At 45.5% G+C, this 15,608-nt stretch overlaps 1 protein-coding gene across 1 annotated transcript; it reads right to left on the bottom strand.

Moving 5' to 3' along the window:
- Positions 1 to 3,530: 3,530 nt before the first annotated feature.
- Positions 3,531 to 15,354, bottom strand: Mrpl45 (mitochondrial ribosomal protein L45). The gene is made up of 8 exons (NM_001105834.1): positions 15,242 to 15,354; positions 14,224 to 14,401; positions 13,286 to 13,403; positions 10,216 to 10,314; positions 8,781 to 8,829; positions 6,594 to 6,743; positions 5,056 to 5,229; positions 3,531 to 4,854 (listed from the first exon to the last, which is right to left on the bottom strand). Exons 1-8 carry the CDS (start codon positions 15,305 to 15,307, stop codon positions 4,768 to 4,770), a joined length of 921 nt encoding a protein of 306 aa, NP_001099304.1. The 5' UTR covers positions 15,308 to 15,354; the 3' UTR covers positions 3,531 to 4,767.
- Between the last annotated feature and the right edge of the window lie 254 nt (positions 15,355 to 15,608).

Here is a 15,608-nt window from a genome sequence, read left to right as displayed (position 1 = left end):
TGCTGGGAATTGAATATTGAATTCAGGACCTCTGGAAGAGAAGTCAGTGCTCTTAACCTCTGAGCCATCTCTCTAGCCTCCAATTTCTTCTTCTGGTCTCTGAGGCCACCTAGATTCTTGTGCATATATCTTTACAGGACAGACAGACAGACAGACAGACACAAAATTAACATAAATATTTAAAAGATGAAAGCTAGGGGCTGGGGATTTAGCTCAGTGGTAGAGCGCTTACCTAGGAAGCGCAAGGCCCTGGGTTCGGTCCCCAGCTCCAAAAAAAAAAAAAAAAAAGATGAAAGCTAAATCAGAGAAAAACGAAGACAAAATGTGTGTCTGGAGAGAGCCTCACAGGCCTAGGCCTTGTCCCTCCCCCCAGCCCTTTCCCTCACAGATGGTCCCATGGAGCAAGGCTGGTCTAAAAGTCAGTATGTGGCTAAGGCTAGCCTTAATCTTCTGGTCCTCCTGCATCCACCTCCTGGTGTGTACCACCATGGCCAGTTTACTCAGTGGTCACAGAGCTTCCTGTATGCTAACTCTGTCACCTGATCTATATCCCCAGCCCAGTCCTTATCTTTCTGTGGGTCTGTGTGGTACAGGGAACGGAACCCTGGTTCTCTGGAATACTAGGTAAGCACCCTCCCACTAAGCCACACCTCCAGGTCAAGGGTCTTGTCATTTGACTTGACTCTTCCATTTCTGCTTTACTTCTCCTATGTGCTCTGACAGTTGGCTGAAGTAGCAAGTCAGACACTCTGACATTTAGGTCACAGCTGGTATCCAAAGTGACAACAGAGAACAGAGAAGGAAAGACACTCTACTCTCTCAGGGCCCTCCCCACAATGGACAAGGTGTTCTTCTTTCCCCATGTCCCCAGTCAGCCTCTTCCCATCTTCCTGCCCCAGCTCTTACCATGTCCAGGGTCTACCTCACTGCCTCCTCCTCCTCGTCTTTCTGCAGTCAGCAAGGGGACCTCCTTTTTAGTAACTATAACTGGAGCCAAGGGGAAATCTCTGGTTCTCAAGCAAGAATCACTCTTACTCACTCATGCTCCTTCCCAGAGGAGTCTGGGAAAGAAAAGAGGTCCTGTTCAGAATCCCAACCTCTATCCTCAGAAAGAGTAGCGCTCCCCAGGGCCAGGAAGGGCACCCCACGAGTACAAAGCCTCTTTCTTAGCTGTCTACTTTGGCTCTCCTCTCAACAATCAGCTCAGGCTACCTTGCTTAAGCAGTGTGAGATCACAGGGTTGGTGCCAGATGATATTACCAATGGACACTAGGAAGGAGAAAAACTTAATACAGTGGTTCCTGCTTGAGACAGGGAGACGAGGTGAAGACAGGCAGGCCAATGTGGCAGAGCCTGCAGGGACAAGAAAGACAACTGTCAGTCCCACCCTCTAACCGTAGTGACATAGGTGCTGTTTAAGAGCTGGAAAACCGGGCTGGAGAGATGGCTCAGCAGTTAAGAGCACCCGACTGCTCTTCCAGAGGTCCTGAGTTCAATTCCCAGCAACCACATGGTGGCTCACAACCATCTGTGGAGAGATCCGATGCCCTCTTCTGGTGTATCTGAAGACAGCTACAGTGTACTTATATATAATAAATGAATTTAAAAAAAAAAAAAAAAAGAGCTGGAAAACCTCAAATGAGACCAGATGCCCGGTGAGAGAACCAGGAGTCTATAGGCAAACGCTGAACAGATACAGAGCCTCACAGAAAAAAGCAGCTGAATGCTCCATTTCCAAAAGGGAACGGAAGAGTCACCCAGTCCCCTTTGGGGGCCAGTTGCCCTCATTCCCACACTAAGCCCTGCTACGTACCCAGATCTCCTGCACCGGGTTTCTGTGGCTGTATTGTTCTGTGTGTGACTTAACCCCACAGCTTCTGAGCTAAGGTAGACTTCACTACTGTGCGCCCCAGAGCAATCCCACGGGGTCTGTTCTAGCTGGGAAGAGCAAAGTTATCCCCACATTCACTGGGAGAAATAGCCAGCCAGAAAAATAATAAAGAGTGCTTGTTCTCAGCTCCTGCAGTCGGCTCCGGCTTATTCATACTGCTGGTTTTCTTTGTCAACAGAGGGACAGCAGACAGAACAGTGCCTTGCTCCAAAGCCACCCTGTGCCCGACAGGACTTGGGGTGGGGTGGTCGGGCTTATTCTCTGCCTGTGCTGACGGATGCTCTCTGCCTTGCTCTCCAAGCCAACCCCTCACACCTGGGGCCATTTGCTCGGCTGGATTTGGTCCCAGAGGAAATGAAATTGCACTTATCCTCTGGCTTCCTGGTGGCAGCTGTTGCTTAGCAGAGATTTAGGATAATCTAGTGACCCTGAGTCAGATCCACGGCCATGGGATGACACAGTTTATCTGAATCACCGTTTTTCATAAATGCAAGGGAAGCTGATGTTAAACACTGGCCTACTGGGTGAGTTCTTTTGTTCCTCTGCTCCTCTTCCCTGCTGGGATTATCTCCCTTCCTTCTCACTCCCCAGCTACGAATCCAGCTCAAAGCACTTTTTACTTTGCCTTAATCCAGGGCTCAGGCAAATAGGATGTGTCCAAGCCCCACCGGGACAGCAGTGCTGCAAAATGGTGGGCATTTTTAGCCCGGATGGTTGAGACTAAACAGCGTGAGATTGGCCCACCAGGTCTCATCCCTAAGCACATACCTGTCTCTGTTTCCTCAGTCTACACACACGAGCTGCTATGAAACCACCAGGCTTGGGCTAGGGAGGTGGCTCAATGGGCAACACTGTTTGTAGTGCAAACTTGACAAAAAATTCAACTCCCAGAATCCACACAGGAAGGCAAAATTCATCCTCTGACCTCCATCTGAAGGCTGTATCACGCACACACATTCACACTCAAACACTCCTGCACACATAATGAATAAATAATTGATAAATAATAGCACTAAATAAATAATAACATTGATAAATAAATGATAACACCCCCTAGTAAGGCTTCCCCTTTTTGCAGCTTTGCTGAGAGGGCAGGTTTGGAGAAATGCAGGCTACTTACTTACTTCTGACCCAATTCCAGCTTCTTTTACCCTACTCTAGACAGATTTAACTCTGACCTGAAGTGACAAAGAAAATTTTAGTCTGGAGAAAAATTAAGCATGACAATCGAGCTCTCATTTCCCTGTGTTGTTGAACCCAGAGCCTCAGACATACGAAGCAAGTACTCTGCCTAGTAAGCTCTATTTCCAGCAGGCCCTGTCTTTAAGCAAGAACTCCCTGGGTTGTGGAACTCAAAAGCACTAGGAACCAAACCTGTGGCTGGAAAAATCAGATTCCCCTTGTCATGCTCAGATATCCCAGGACATTGAGCATCAAAGCCCCACTCCCTTCTCCAAGCAGCGGAATAATGTCGAGGCTGCCGCACTGCACACTGGCTTGACTCTGGGGCAGTTGTCTCCCCAGTCCTGGGATAGAAGGCATAGCCAGCATCTTTGTGAGGTATAAGAAAGTTCCCCTAAGTGCCAACCCTGCCTTGTCCCTGCAGCCTTCTGAACGTCCTAGAGCCACCCAGTGCTCTGAGATGGCTCAGTGGTTAAGAGCATTGGCTGCTCTTCCACAGGTCCTAAAACAATAATTCCCGGCAACCACATGATGGCTCACAACCACAATGGGACCCTCTTCTGGTGTGTTTGAAAACAGTGAGAGTGTACTCACGGACATTAAATAAATCTTAAAAAAAGAAAAAAGAATACCTGTTGCTCTTGCAGAAGACACAGATCCAGTTCCTAGCACCTACTTGGTGGTTCACAACCATACATAACTCAAGTTCCAGGGGATCTGACACCCTCTTTGGACCTCCAAGGACACCAGCCATGCATGTAGTATATACATGCAGACAGAACACTCATATACATGCAGACAGAACACTCATATACATGCAGACAGAACACTCACATACATGCAGACAGAACACTCATGCATATAAAATTAAGTAGCACCCTATTTTTGTTGCTGTTCATTTGAGACAGAATCTAGGTGGCCCAGACTGACTTTGAATTGTGTGTAGCCAAGGATGATATTAAGCTTCTGATCTTCCCCTTCCCCCAACTTCCTGAGTGGCGGGACTGAAGCAGGATGCTCTAGTTTGTAGACACTTGGAATTCTTCCTGTCTAGAGTTCCTGGAAGCCACATCACTCATAACTACATGCCTGACAGACACTTCCCACGCCTGACAGACGTCACAGAACTGCCCCGTTCCCAGTCTGAACCAGGGGAAATGCACAGGACGCACAGTTTATTCAACTCTTTGACAGTATTTTATTCCAAATGCTGACCTGGCCTATGGTTAGAAAAAAGCAAGCTGTTGTCTGATCCCACAGTGCCTGCAGGGAAAGCCCAGTGCCACATCTGCTCTCCCTCCTGATGCTTCTCATTTCCCCTCAGAAGCTAAACATGGCTGTAAAAAGATGCTGCTGCATGGCTGCCCAGCGCCCACCTGGGCCACACATCAGCCATGACTGAAAGGGGTTGGGGTTGCTGACCCAGGCAGGGCAGGGGAGGCAGGGGAAGCCTTCCAGGAGGAGGTGAGTTTGCAGCCCCACCCCCTGAGCACCTCTCAGAAGTCTTTTTTAAATTTTTTTCTTTTGTTTTTTTCTGAGACAGGGTTCTCTGTGTAGCGCAGGCTGCCCTGCAACTTGTTCTGTAGACCAGGCTGCCCTTGAACTCACAGAGATCCACCTGCCTCTGTCTTCCGAGTGCTGGGATTAAAGGTGTGCGCCACCTCTGCCAGGCTCCCCAGGAGTCATTCATGCCATCAGGTTAGTTGAGGCTTATGGGCCTCCCCTTGTGTCTCTTCGTACTCCTCCCACGGTTTCAGCTGAGGACCAGGAATCATCAAGGTCTGAAAAGACAGGAGGAACTGAAGTTACCTACCAACCACCCCTATTGTTTACCCAGAGTGTCTTCCTCCCTCATCAGCATCCAGGGAAAGTTCCCCTTCCTCAGAGTCGCACCATTCCATCTCGCCACTAGGTGGAGCCCAAGATGGTAGTACAACTATCTACACACAGCTCTGTTTGCTTAAAGCCTGCTAGCACCTTACCTTGAGAATTGGTTGCTTAGGGGGTGCCCACGGGGGCACAATCTTGGCATGCATTCTCCAGCTCCCATACGGGTTCATCAAGTGCCTTTCAAACACCACATATTCCAGGACGTCCTTGGGCACATCTTCCTGCCCATACATCAATCTGCCAAACCGATCATAAATGGCCAACGTCTGCAAAGATGAATAAAATCTGGCCTGTCAGAGGATTTGTCTTACAATTGTTTTTGAAATAATCTTAACAAAAAAATTTAAATTAAAGAAAATTAAAATTATTTAAGATTCTGAATTTGGAACTAATCAGTTGCTGACATTTTGCTCCTCAAGGTTCTCTGATGGGTGGGGAAGAGTGCGGGACCAACAACAAGAGTAAAAACCCTCACACCACATCCTAGTGGAGAGAACACTTAGCAATGGTAAGACCATGGCAAACTTTCCCTGAGAACCTACAGCCCTGGGACAAGGGGTGGAGCACGTCCCTAACATGCACAAGGTTCTGGGTTCAACCCCCAGAACCAGAAGAAACAAACAGCCATGGACTGAAGAGTCCAGAGACAGATGCCCAACCTGAGAGCTGAAGTGACACAAGTCAATGAACATTTCTCTTGCGTTCAGAGACGGAAGGTTTCTGCTGGACCCCTGGCCAACTTAATACCGCTGAGTTCACTTACACCTTAGCCTGCTGTCCTACTGTGTCCTCAGCCTGCTTAAGTCTCACCAGCCTTTAAGAGAAGAATGTAATTCATGTCTTGGACTCCCATGTAATCTGCTTTTACACTCGAGGCTAACACCTACTTACATACCCTTCCTCGTCCCTGGTCTAGAATCCTGTACACATGTGTGCCGTGGTGAAGACTTGCTGAAAGCGACCCTACACAACAAATACCCCGGAAATGCCGGAAGGAACCCCGCAACACGTCTGCACGACCCTTTACCTTTCCCAGTGCTGCACGGTCAGTTAGAATCAGCAAAGTTCATTCCCTGGTAAAACTCTGTTAAGGATTTCTCTCAAGACTCCATCTCCTTTCTATAGTGTTTTCTGTCTTATTCAATAAATAGAGTAGAGCCTGTGTCAGGGGCAGACGCGGTGGCAGTCAGACATCAGAGGGCATGCAGGAGGCAGACCCATTCATGAAATAGACTCGGGTTAGAGAGATGGCTCAGCAGTTAAGAGCACTGACTGCTCTTCCAGAGGTTCTGAGTTCAATTCCCAGCAACCACATGGTGGCTCACAACCATCTGTAATGGGATCTGATGCCCTCTTCTGGTGTGCATGAAGACAACCACAGTGTACTCACATCAGAAAATAAATTAAAATCACTATGCCTGACATATATTTAGAAAAAGGAAAGAAAGAACCAGACCACAGACAGGCCAGGAACCAGAGCACACACACAGACAGGAAGGAAGTAGAGAATTCCAACCTCGGTTTGCTTTTGATCACACTGTCCGAGAGCAACACTGATGCTTTCTGGTGTCTCTGAGGTTGTCTGTACTTAACATGGAGGAAAGAAGGCTGAGTGAACAGCAGACCCTACCTGCCGAGTGTGCAGGCGCACGGTGACCTGGCCGTACATGTTGCTCTGGTTCACCAGACCTGAAGAACGGACATGAACCACTTGGGCCGGCTCTAGAGACTCCACAAAGCTCCAGCGCACAGTCTTGTACTTGAGCTCCCAGACCATGTCCTGAGGAAGAAGAGAAGAGTTCAGTGGAGTTCCCTACCGGAAGGCACTCCATCTGCAACGCTGCAATCAACAGGAAGTGCCTCCATTCTTCCTCCCCATGTTAGGTGGGAGTGGGGCAGAGCCAGGGACTCAGTCTGTAACCAGCAGGCCCACTGACTCACTCTTCCAAGCATAGAATTATAGATGAAAGCCATAGAGAGCTGCCCAAGTTTCTGTGTGCTTTTTTTATTTACTTTTTTATGCACATAGATGTTTTGCTTGCACATATGTCTGAGTATCAGGTACATGGAAGTCAGAAGAGGGTGTTGGAGGCCCTGAAACTCCAGCTGTGAACTGTCAAGTAGGTGCTGGGAACTGAATCTGAGACCTCTGGAACAGCTAGTACTTTTAACCACTGAGACACCTCAGTGTGTTTCTAACCTTTCTAATTGTTTTTAAGTTTATGTGTGTGTTGAGTGTGTGCTACACGTATCTAAGTTCCACAGACACTATGGTGTGGGGTCCCCTGAGGCTGGACCTACAGGGCATTGTGAGCCACCTGGCATGGGTGCTGGGACCTGAACTCTGTCTTCTGGAAAAGCATCTCAGACATCCCTAGCCCATGTCCCCAGGTTGTGATCAAGTTACTGAGCATGCCTGCCTCTCAACTACATTCTTATTAAGATACTATTCGAGATCCGCCCACATCCAGGAGGATGGCTCTCCACGTCACTGAAAACCCCCTCCACACCATCCTACTCCTCGCACCACTTCCTCCTACACGCTTCCATAACCTGCTAATTGCCGCATGTACTTCCACTGACAGTACATATGGTTTCTATCTTTTGTTTTCATTTTACCCCCTCACATTTCAGCAGTGAAAGGGAGTGTTTTCCAGAGCTGTCAGAGCTACGACACTCGAGGCACACTTGTCCCTGGGGAGACTGACAGACACACAGCTGAGTTTGTAGGGAGTGAAGTTCTTATTCTAGAAGCTCCAGCTGAACTACAGGGCCTCCATTCTTTGGGGTTCCTCAAAGTGCCCGGCACCTCTGCCACTATGTAATATAAGCCTTGTGGATTTTGGTTAAAACCTTTACCACAGGGTAGACATATGAAGCAGGGTCTCACAGAGCTAAATCCCACCCTGAGGATCTACACCTTGTGGTTCATCACTGCCCACCGAGGGGCTTTCTCTTTCCATATTTGCTATGGCCCTCACCAGAATCTGCGCTAAATCATCAGGATTCAGCTGAAAGAAAATAAAGAATTTTGGCTAGATAGATCGTTCAGCAGTTAACAGCACTGGCTCTTCTTGAGGACCTGGGTTCAATTCCTAGCATCTACATGGCAGCTCACAACTGCCTGTAACTCCTGTTACAGGGAATCTAGCACCTTTCCACAGACATACATGCAGGCAAAACACCAATGCACATTAAAAATAAAGATAGATCGATAAATAAATAAATAAGGCTGGAGAGATGGCTCAGTGGTTAAGAGCTCTGACTGCTCTTCCAGAGGTCCTGAGTTCAAATCCCAGCAACCACATGGTGGCTCACAATCATCTGTAATGGGATCTGGTGCCCTCTTCTGGTGTATCTAAGGATAGTGACAGTGTACTCATACAGAAATAAATAAATCTTTCTTATTAATTGATTAATTACAAAGAAAAAGATATTTTAAAAAAATAGGGGCTGGGGATTTAGCTCAGTGGTAGAGCACTTACCTAGGAAGCGCAAGGCCCTGGGTTCGGTCCCCAGCTCCGAAAAAAAGAACCAAAAAAAAAAATAAAAATAAAAATAAAGGAAGAAAGAAAGAAAATAAAAGACTTCCCTTCCAAAGCCTGGGTAGTGGCACATACATGTAATCCTAGCTCCAGGGAGGCTGAGGCAGGAGGACTATGAATTGGTACCTGAACTACAAAGACCCTGACCCCCTCTCCATCCCCAAAAAAAGAGAGAGAAAGAAAGAGGAAAAAACAGCAACAGAAGGGAGCCCAGCAGCAGTGTCTAGAATTCGTCTGCTCAGCCATCCCATCTTTCTAAGGTGAAAACTTACTGGAAAACAGTGCTCAGTTACCAAGGTATGAAGCCGGTCATGGTCTGAGCTAGAAGAGAGAGAGAGAGAGAGTCACCATTGATTCCTACTTTTATGGTACCTTCTATGAAACCTGAAAATGGGCTGAAAAGAAGGCTCGGTGGGTAAAGGAGCCTGCCACCAAGCCTGCAAGCAGAGTTCCATCACCAGAACCCACATGAAAAGAACGGACCCTTAAAGGGCAGGAGACATGGCTCCACAGTTAAGAGCACTATCTAGGGTGCTGGAGAGATGGCTCAGTGGTTAAGAGCACCGACTGCTCTTCCAGAGGTCCTGAGTTCAAATCTCAGCAACCACATGGTGGCTCACAACCATCTGTAATGAGGTCTGATGCCCTCTTCTGGTGTGTCTGAAGACAGCTACAGTGTACTCATATACATAAAATAAATAAAGAAATAATTCTTAAAAAAAAAAAAAAACAGGGGTTGGGGATTTAGCTCAGTGGTAGAGAGCTTGACTAGCAAGCGCAAGGCCCTGGGTTTGGTCCCCAGTTCCGAAAAAAAAAAAAAAAAAAAAAAAAGAAAAAAGAAAAAAAGAAAAAAAAAAAAAACAAAAAAAACCCCAAAAACAAAAAATCAAAACTGACCCCTGAAATTGTCCTCTGACATCTACACACGTGTCATCTGTGTCACATATACACAAACAAAGTATAATGAGAGAAAAACTTTTTTAAGTTGAAAATGGTAGTGGCACACGATTTAATTGATTAAAAGGTGATTTAATCTCTGAGTTCAAGACTAACCTGGTGTACAGAACAGTCAAGGCTACACAGAAAAAAACACCTGTCTCAAATAAGAAAAAAATTTTTTTTTAAATTTAAAAATGGTCCTGGGGGGCCAGAGAGATGGCTCAGCGGTTAAGAGCACTGGCTGCTCTTCCAGAGGTCCTGAGTTCAATTCCCAGCAACCACATGGTGGCTCACAACCATCTGTAATGAGATCCAAGGCCCTCCTCTGGTGTGTCTGAAGAGTGTGACATTAAATAAATAAATCTTTAAAAAAAATATTTAAAACTGTAGAAATAATAATAAGTTCAAGGAAAGGTTGGGACACATCATGAGATCCTCTTTCTAAAAGTAAAAATGAGCCCCTCACAGTGGCATATACATTTAGTCCTAGTGGTGGGAAGGCAGAGGCAAGTGAATGTTGTGAGTTTGAGGCCAGCCTGGTCTACATACAGACAGCCAGGACAGCAAGGGCTACACAGAGAAACCTCGCCTCAAACAATATCGACAAAAACTAGTGGAAAAGCAGGGAGAAAAGAAAAGCCATCTTCAGTTACTACTTCTCACATTAGGAAGTTCTAGAATCATTGGCTGAAGACAAAGCGGGGAGGGGATGTGTCTAGAACAGCAGCGGAAGGGAGTGGGCACGCACAGGATAGGGCATCCACTTACTTGTTTAGACAAAGGTGAGCTTCGATAAAAATATCCTTAGCTTTTTCAGGGAAGTCTTTTGTTTTAAAATTAGCGTCAAATTCCTTTATCTTTCGAATTCTGTAAAATTAAAGCAAGAAAACCATCATTAAGGTTACGTCACAGCAGAGAAAGGTACTTACCACCAACCCATACGACCTGAGTTCATTCTTAGGAACTGACAAGGTAGAAGGAAAAGACTGACTCCCACAGGTTGTCCTGACCTCCATCATTTGTGCTGTGGGAGGAGCTGGCAAGTACACTTACATTAAATAAATAAACAGCAATTAAATTATGAAATCTTCATATGATCTCCATAACTCAAAGTTCACATTAATCCCCCATGTCCATCTTCCCATTTAATAATTACCGCTTGAATTGTCTAGACTGTAAATTGAATTCTTTCTCATCAAATGTTCAGAAAGTACAAGCAGGGGCTGGAGAGATGGCTCAGCAGTTAAGAGCACTGACTGCTCTTCCAGAGGTCCTGAGTTCAGTTCCCAGCAACCACATGGTGGCTCACAACCATCTGTAATGAGATCTGGTGCCCTCTTCTGGTGTGTCTGAGGATAGTGACAGTGTAACTCACATACATAGAATAAAAGAAAATAAAAGAAAGAAAGAAAGAGCAAGCAGGTCACGGTTTGGTGGTGCACGGGTGGTGCCTAGAAGAGGGGAGGCAGCAGGGATCTGGTAGCACAAGCCTTTAATCTCAGCACTCTGGAGGCAGAGGCAGGCAGATGTTTGAGTTCCACGACAGCAAGGGCTACAAAAAGAAACCCTGTCTCAAAAAGGGAAAAGAAAAAAGGAAAAAAAAAAAAAAGGGGGGGGGGGGGAGAAAGGGGCAGGTGGATATATGTACTTATGACTTCCCACACAGTCAAAGCTATATAGTAAGATACAAAAAAAGATCACGTTTTCTTTGGTCTGAAGCGGTGATTCAGAGGCTAAGGGAACAGAGTGCTATTGCAGAGGACCTGGTTGGTTCCCAAAACCTTTATCAGGCCAGTTATAAGTGCCACTAACTGCAGCTCCAGAGGATCCAACACTGTGGCCTCAGATGTCTGCAAGCAGCTACACACACCCACCTACAAACACAGACATAACTTAAAGTAAACCTTAAAGAAAACAGTAAAGGGTTGGGAATTTAGCTCAGTGGTAAAGCGCTTGCCTAGCAAGTGCAAGGCCCTGGGTTCGGTCCCCAGCTCCGGAAAAAAAAAAAAAAAAACAGTAAAATTTTAGGATTAAAGAAAACACGTAGGCTGGAGAGATGGCTCAGCGGTTAAGAGCACTGACTGCTCTTCCAGAGGTCCTGAGTTCAATTCCCAGATGGCTCACAACTATCTGTAGTGAGATCTGATGCCCTCTTCTGGTGTGTCTGAAGACAGCTACAGTGCACTCATATAAATAAAAATTAGTAAGTCTTTAAACAACAACAAAAACCCACTTTATTTAAAAAAGAAAAAAGAAGATCTTATAAATACCAGGGTTGGGGGCTAGAGGTTCAGCTTGAGAGTAAAGCACATGTCCAACACATGTAAAGTCCTAGTTCTGGAGTACCAAAAAGAGCAGACTCAAAACCAGGTAAGAATCAGAACAGAGAGCTTTTTTTTTTTTCTCCCCACCACCACCACAACACAGAACAGAGAGCTTTTAAGAAGCAACACTGACTACTTAAAAAAAAGAAAAAACAAAAAGAAAGAAAGAAAATAAAACAGCTGGGGGCTTATGCCTTCAATCCTAGCACTGGGCAGGCAGAAGCAGGCAGATCTCTTGTGAATTTGAGGTTAGCCTGGTCTACATTGTGAGTTCCAGAACAGCCAGGTCTACATAGAGAAACCCAGTCTAGAACAACAACAACAACAACAACAACAACAACAACAACAACAACAATAGAAAATGCAGGGAGAGAAAAGCAAACATGATGAACTGTACGGCCTGGCTGTCAGGAGCACTTGCATATTTATAATAACGTCAACAGACAGAATCAACGGACAGAATCCAATTGGCAATAGATTGAAATGTGGAGAATCAGAACCAAATGGAACTGATTCTAAGAATGTAAGATTGGTCTGACACTAAAACTCAATGTAGTAGCCCAGCTTGGTGACATACTCTTTTTTTTTTTTTTCGGAGCTGGGGACCGAACCCAGGGCCTTGCCTTTGCTAGGCAAGCGCTCTACCACTGAGCTAAATCCCCAACCCTGACATACTCTTTTAATCCCAGCACTCAGGAGGCAGAGGAAGCAGATCTCTATGAATGCAAGGCTAAGCTGGTCTACATAGTGAGTTTCAGGCCAGCCAAGGGTACATATTTTTTTTTTTAATTCTTTTTTTTTTTTTTTCTTTTTTTCGGAGCTGGGGACCGAACCCAGGGCCTTGCCTTTGCTAGGCAAGCGCTCTACCACTGAGCTAAATCCCCAACCCCCTGCCAAGGGTACATATTGCTCAGTGGTTAAGAGCACTGACTGCTTTCCAGAGGTCCTGAGTTCAAATCCCAGCAACCACATGGCTCGCAACCATCTGTAATAAGATCTGATGCCCTCTACTGGTCTGTCTGAAGACAGCTACAATGTACTTATATAGAATAAATAAATCTTTAAAAAAAAAAAAAGGGGGGGGGGGGGTTGGGGATTTAGCTCAGTGGTAGAGCCCTTGCCTAGGAAGCGCAAGGCCCTGGGTTCGGTCCCCAGCTCTGAAAAAAAAGAACAAAAAAAAAAAAAAAAAAAAAAAAAAAAGAAGCTGAAAAAAAGAACATTGCTAAGTTCAAGGCCAGCCTGGACTACATAGCAAGACCTTGACTCTACTATAGGGTTTGGTTCCCAGCACCTATATAACAGCTCAAAACCACTTGTAACTCCAGCATAAGAAATCAGATGCCTTCTTTTGACCTCCACAGGCACTGCACACATGTGTTAAGCTTACATGAAGGCAAAACACATAAAAATAGAGAGAAAAATCAATATGATATACCATATAACACAACAAGAATCAAATATCACATGTTCTTCTAAGCCCAGAATATCGAGGCATAGTTGTCTCGGACACCTACGCCAACTGTGATGCCACATTCTTTCTTAATCGCTCAGTTCTCTGTGTTAGTCCTTCCTTTGAAAGAGATGACATTCGAGCATCCCCCTCCGGCGGAACATAGGGATCAAATATACCAGCTGAGGAGAGAAGAAAATTAAGAAACCGTTGAAAGACTGAGACAACATCACCTTGCGGTCAGATAAAACTGGGAAGGACACAGGGCATCAAGTGGACTAATCAAACAGGCTTGCACACAGAGGAAACTTTGTCAAACTTGTGTAAGTACCAGGAACTAAGTGTTGCACTATTGGGACATCTTTTGTTATGTTGAGAAAAAAAGGAAGAAAAAACAAGAAGAAAAGAAAGAGTAATTTAACTTCTCCTAGAGTCTGTTTTTACTTCTACAAACTGGAGGAACTTCATCCTTTCTAGGAGTTGTAAAAACAGGATGGAAAGATGGCCTCCTGAGCAGGACTAGTGGAACTGCCCCAAGTCTACTATTTGTGCAGGAGGATCCACCCATCTCAAAGGCAAAAAGGAAGGGAGAACAGAGGTACAGCTCAGTGGTAGTTTAGCTCGATATTTAACCCCAAGTACTGTAAAAAAACAAAACAAACTGACTTTATGGAATATTATATAAATTAAATCATTATTAAAGCCAAACTTAATGGTTAATTTTTTTTTAAAAATATTTATTTATATGAATACACACTGTAGCTGTCTTCAGACACACCAAATAGAGGGCATGGGATCCCATTACAGATGGCTGTGAGCCACTATGAGGAATTGGACTCAGAACCTCTGGAAGAACAGTCAGTGCTCTAAACCACTGAGTCATCTCACCAGCTCCTCTTTGTGGTTAATCTAATGCTGCCAATCAAGAGTCTAAAGCATTCTAAATGTCAGACTTCTGACAGTAGAGAATTGAGTCAGCATCCCAGAAATACTGTTCCTTACCTGTACAGGCCAAATGTATAGGACGTTCCAAACGTTCCTGTGGAATAACCAATCCTGCTTTCCTGGCATATTCCAAAAACTCCTTTTCTGTTTTGTAGTTGGGTTCACGAGTCGGTGGTCTGAAACGGCTTTTGGATTTTACTGGAACTACAGCTGTGGACCGAGTCACCAGAATGGGCTGGAAGATAGAGAAATGAATGAATGAATGAATGGTTAGCATATTGGTGATCTGGAAAGAATAGACCTATCTTGAGCTAAGTGTATGCAAAGTCTTACAGAAATGACATACCCAAAGAATGCCTCTGAAGTTATGAAACAACTATTATGGAAAAGCAGTATTACTATTTAAATGCTAAGGATGGCTTTTACCACAAGCCAATTAATAACCTGTATTAACATCAGTCAACATTTACTAAAAACTTTTCTTTAATACATTCTGTAGTACTACTGTATGCAGAGAATGCAGAGATGATTAAAATAAAGTTCCTACCGTCAAAGAACGTTTAATTTAATAGTGAACCTTAGTTGTTAACCCAATTCTGAAAAGCGTGGAATGCTACTACTAAAGCATTAAGCAAAATCTCCCGGGCATTTCCTCCACACTTCTATCTGCTTTTTCAGAAGCAAATGGCTTCTAGCTCCTAACTGACTAATAAACTTTTAAGAAGCCAGGAGACCTTTTCCCTCCAGGATAAGACAAAACCCCTATCCTTTCCGAAAAACTTTGAAGAACGTAAAAGCGGGTCCATCTTCCAAGCCACTACTTTCCTTTTAACATCTTCTCGCCAGAGACTAGAATTAATGTGGAGAAGCTTAATGCTGAGAAACTTAAATCTCCCAAGGCCCAGTCTAGGCTGTATACTGAGACTTGAGGGTTGGGGTTCACATACACCTCAAATTCTTCCCCAAATGAAGTCTGACTCGTCCAAACTCAGCAACGGCCACAGGATGATTATTCCCCTCTACTCTATCCTCCTCTTTCTGTCCCTAAAATTTCATTTGCTTCATCCCTACCCACCTGCCGTGACCACCATCCCAAAGTCCTGGATAAGGAGGACAAGCCCCGAGGTATGGGGGCTGCCATTTTGCTCACGCAAAGGCCGCCGGGATGTCAGTCGAGCCGCAGATCACCCAGCCGGAGAAAAGGCGCATAGGGTGGAGCGAGCTCGAGAGTGGAATTTTCCAGGGCGCGCGCCCTCGGCCGAAAGGTGAGTCGCGCGCACGCTCTCATGGGGAGGGGCGCGCGCGCGCGCGCGCAATGGGTTCGCGCGTGCGCAATGAAACTACTTTGGAAGTAGGGTAAACCGCACGGCTGTCACGCGCCAGCTAGTTTCGGGTGGAGAGCCAGCTGCGCCTGCGCAGGAGGCTTTCTGTGGGACTCTGGG

This window comes from Rattus norvegicus, chromosome 10 (genome assembly GCF_036323735.1).
Source record: "Rattus norvegicus strain BN/NHsdMcwi chromosome 10, GRCr8, whole genome shotgun sequence".
Lineage (NCBI taxonomy): Eukaryota > Metazoa > Chordata > Mammalia > Rodentia > Muridae > Rattus > Rattus norvegicus.
This window is presented reverse-complemented; position numbering and strand designations above follow the sequence as displayed.

Excerpts from the sequence above, each read along its gene's own strand:
- Mrpl45 (NM_001105834.1), bottom strand. The coding sequence starts at position 15,307 with ATGGCAGCCCCCATACCTCGGGGCTTGTCCTCCTTATCCAGGACTTTG. Across the intron at positions 13,404-14,223 it reads TATACATTTGGCCTGTACAG|CTGGTATATTTGATCCCTAT; the intron begins GTAAGGAACAGT and ends TTCTCTCCTCAG. Across the intron at positions 6,744-8,780 it reads TAACTGAGCACTGTTTTCCA|GACATGGTCTGGGAGCTCAA; the intron begins GTAAGTTTTCAC and ends CTTCTTCCTCAG.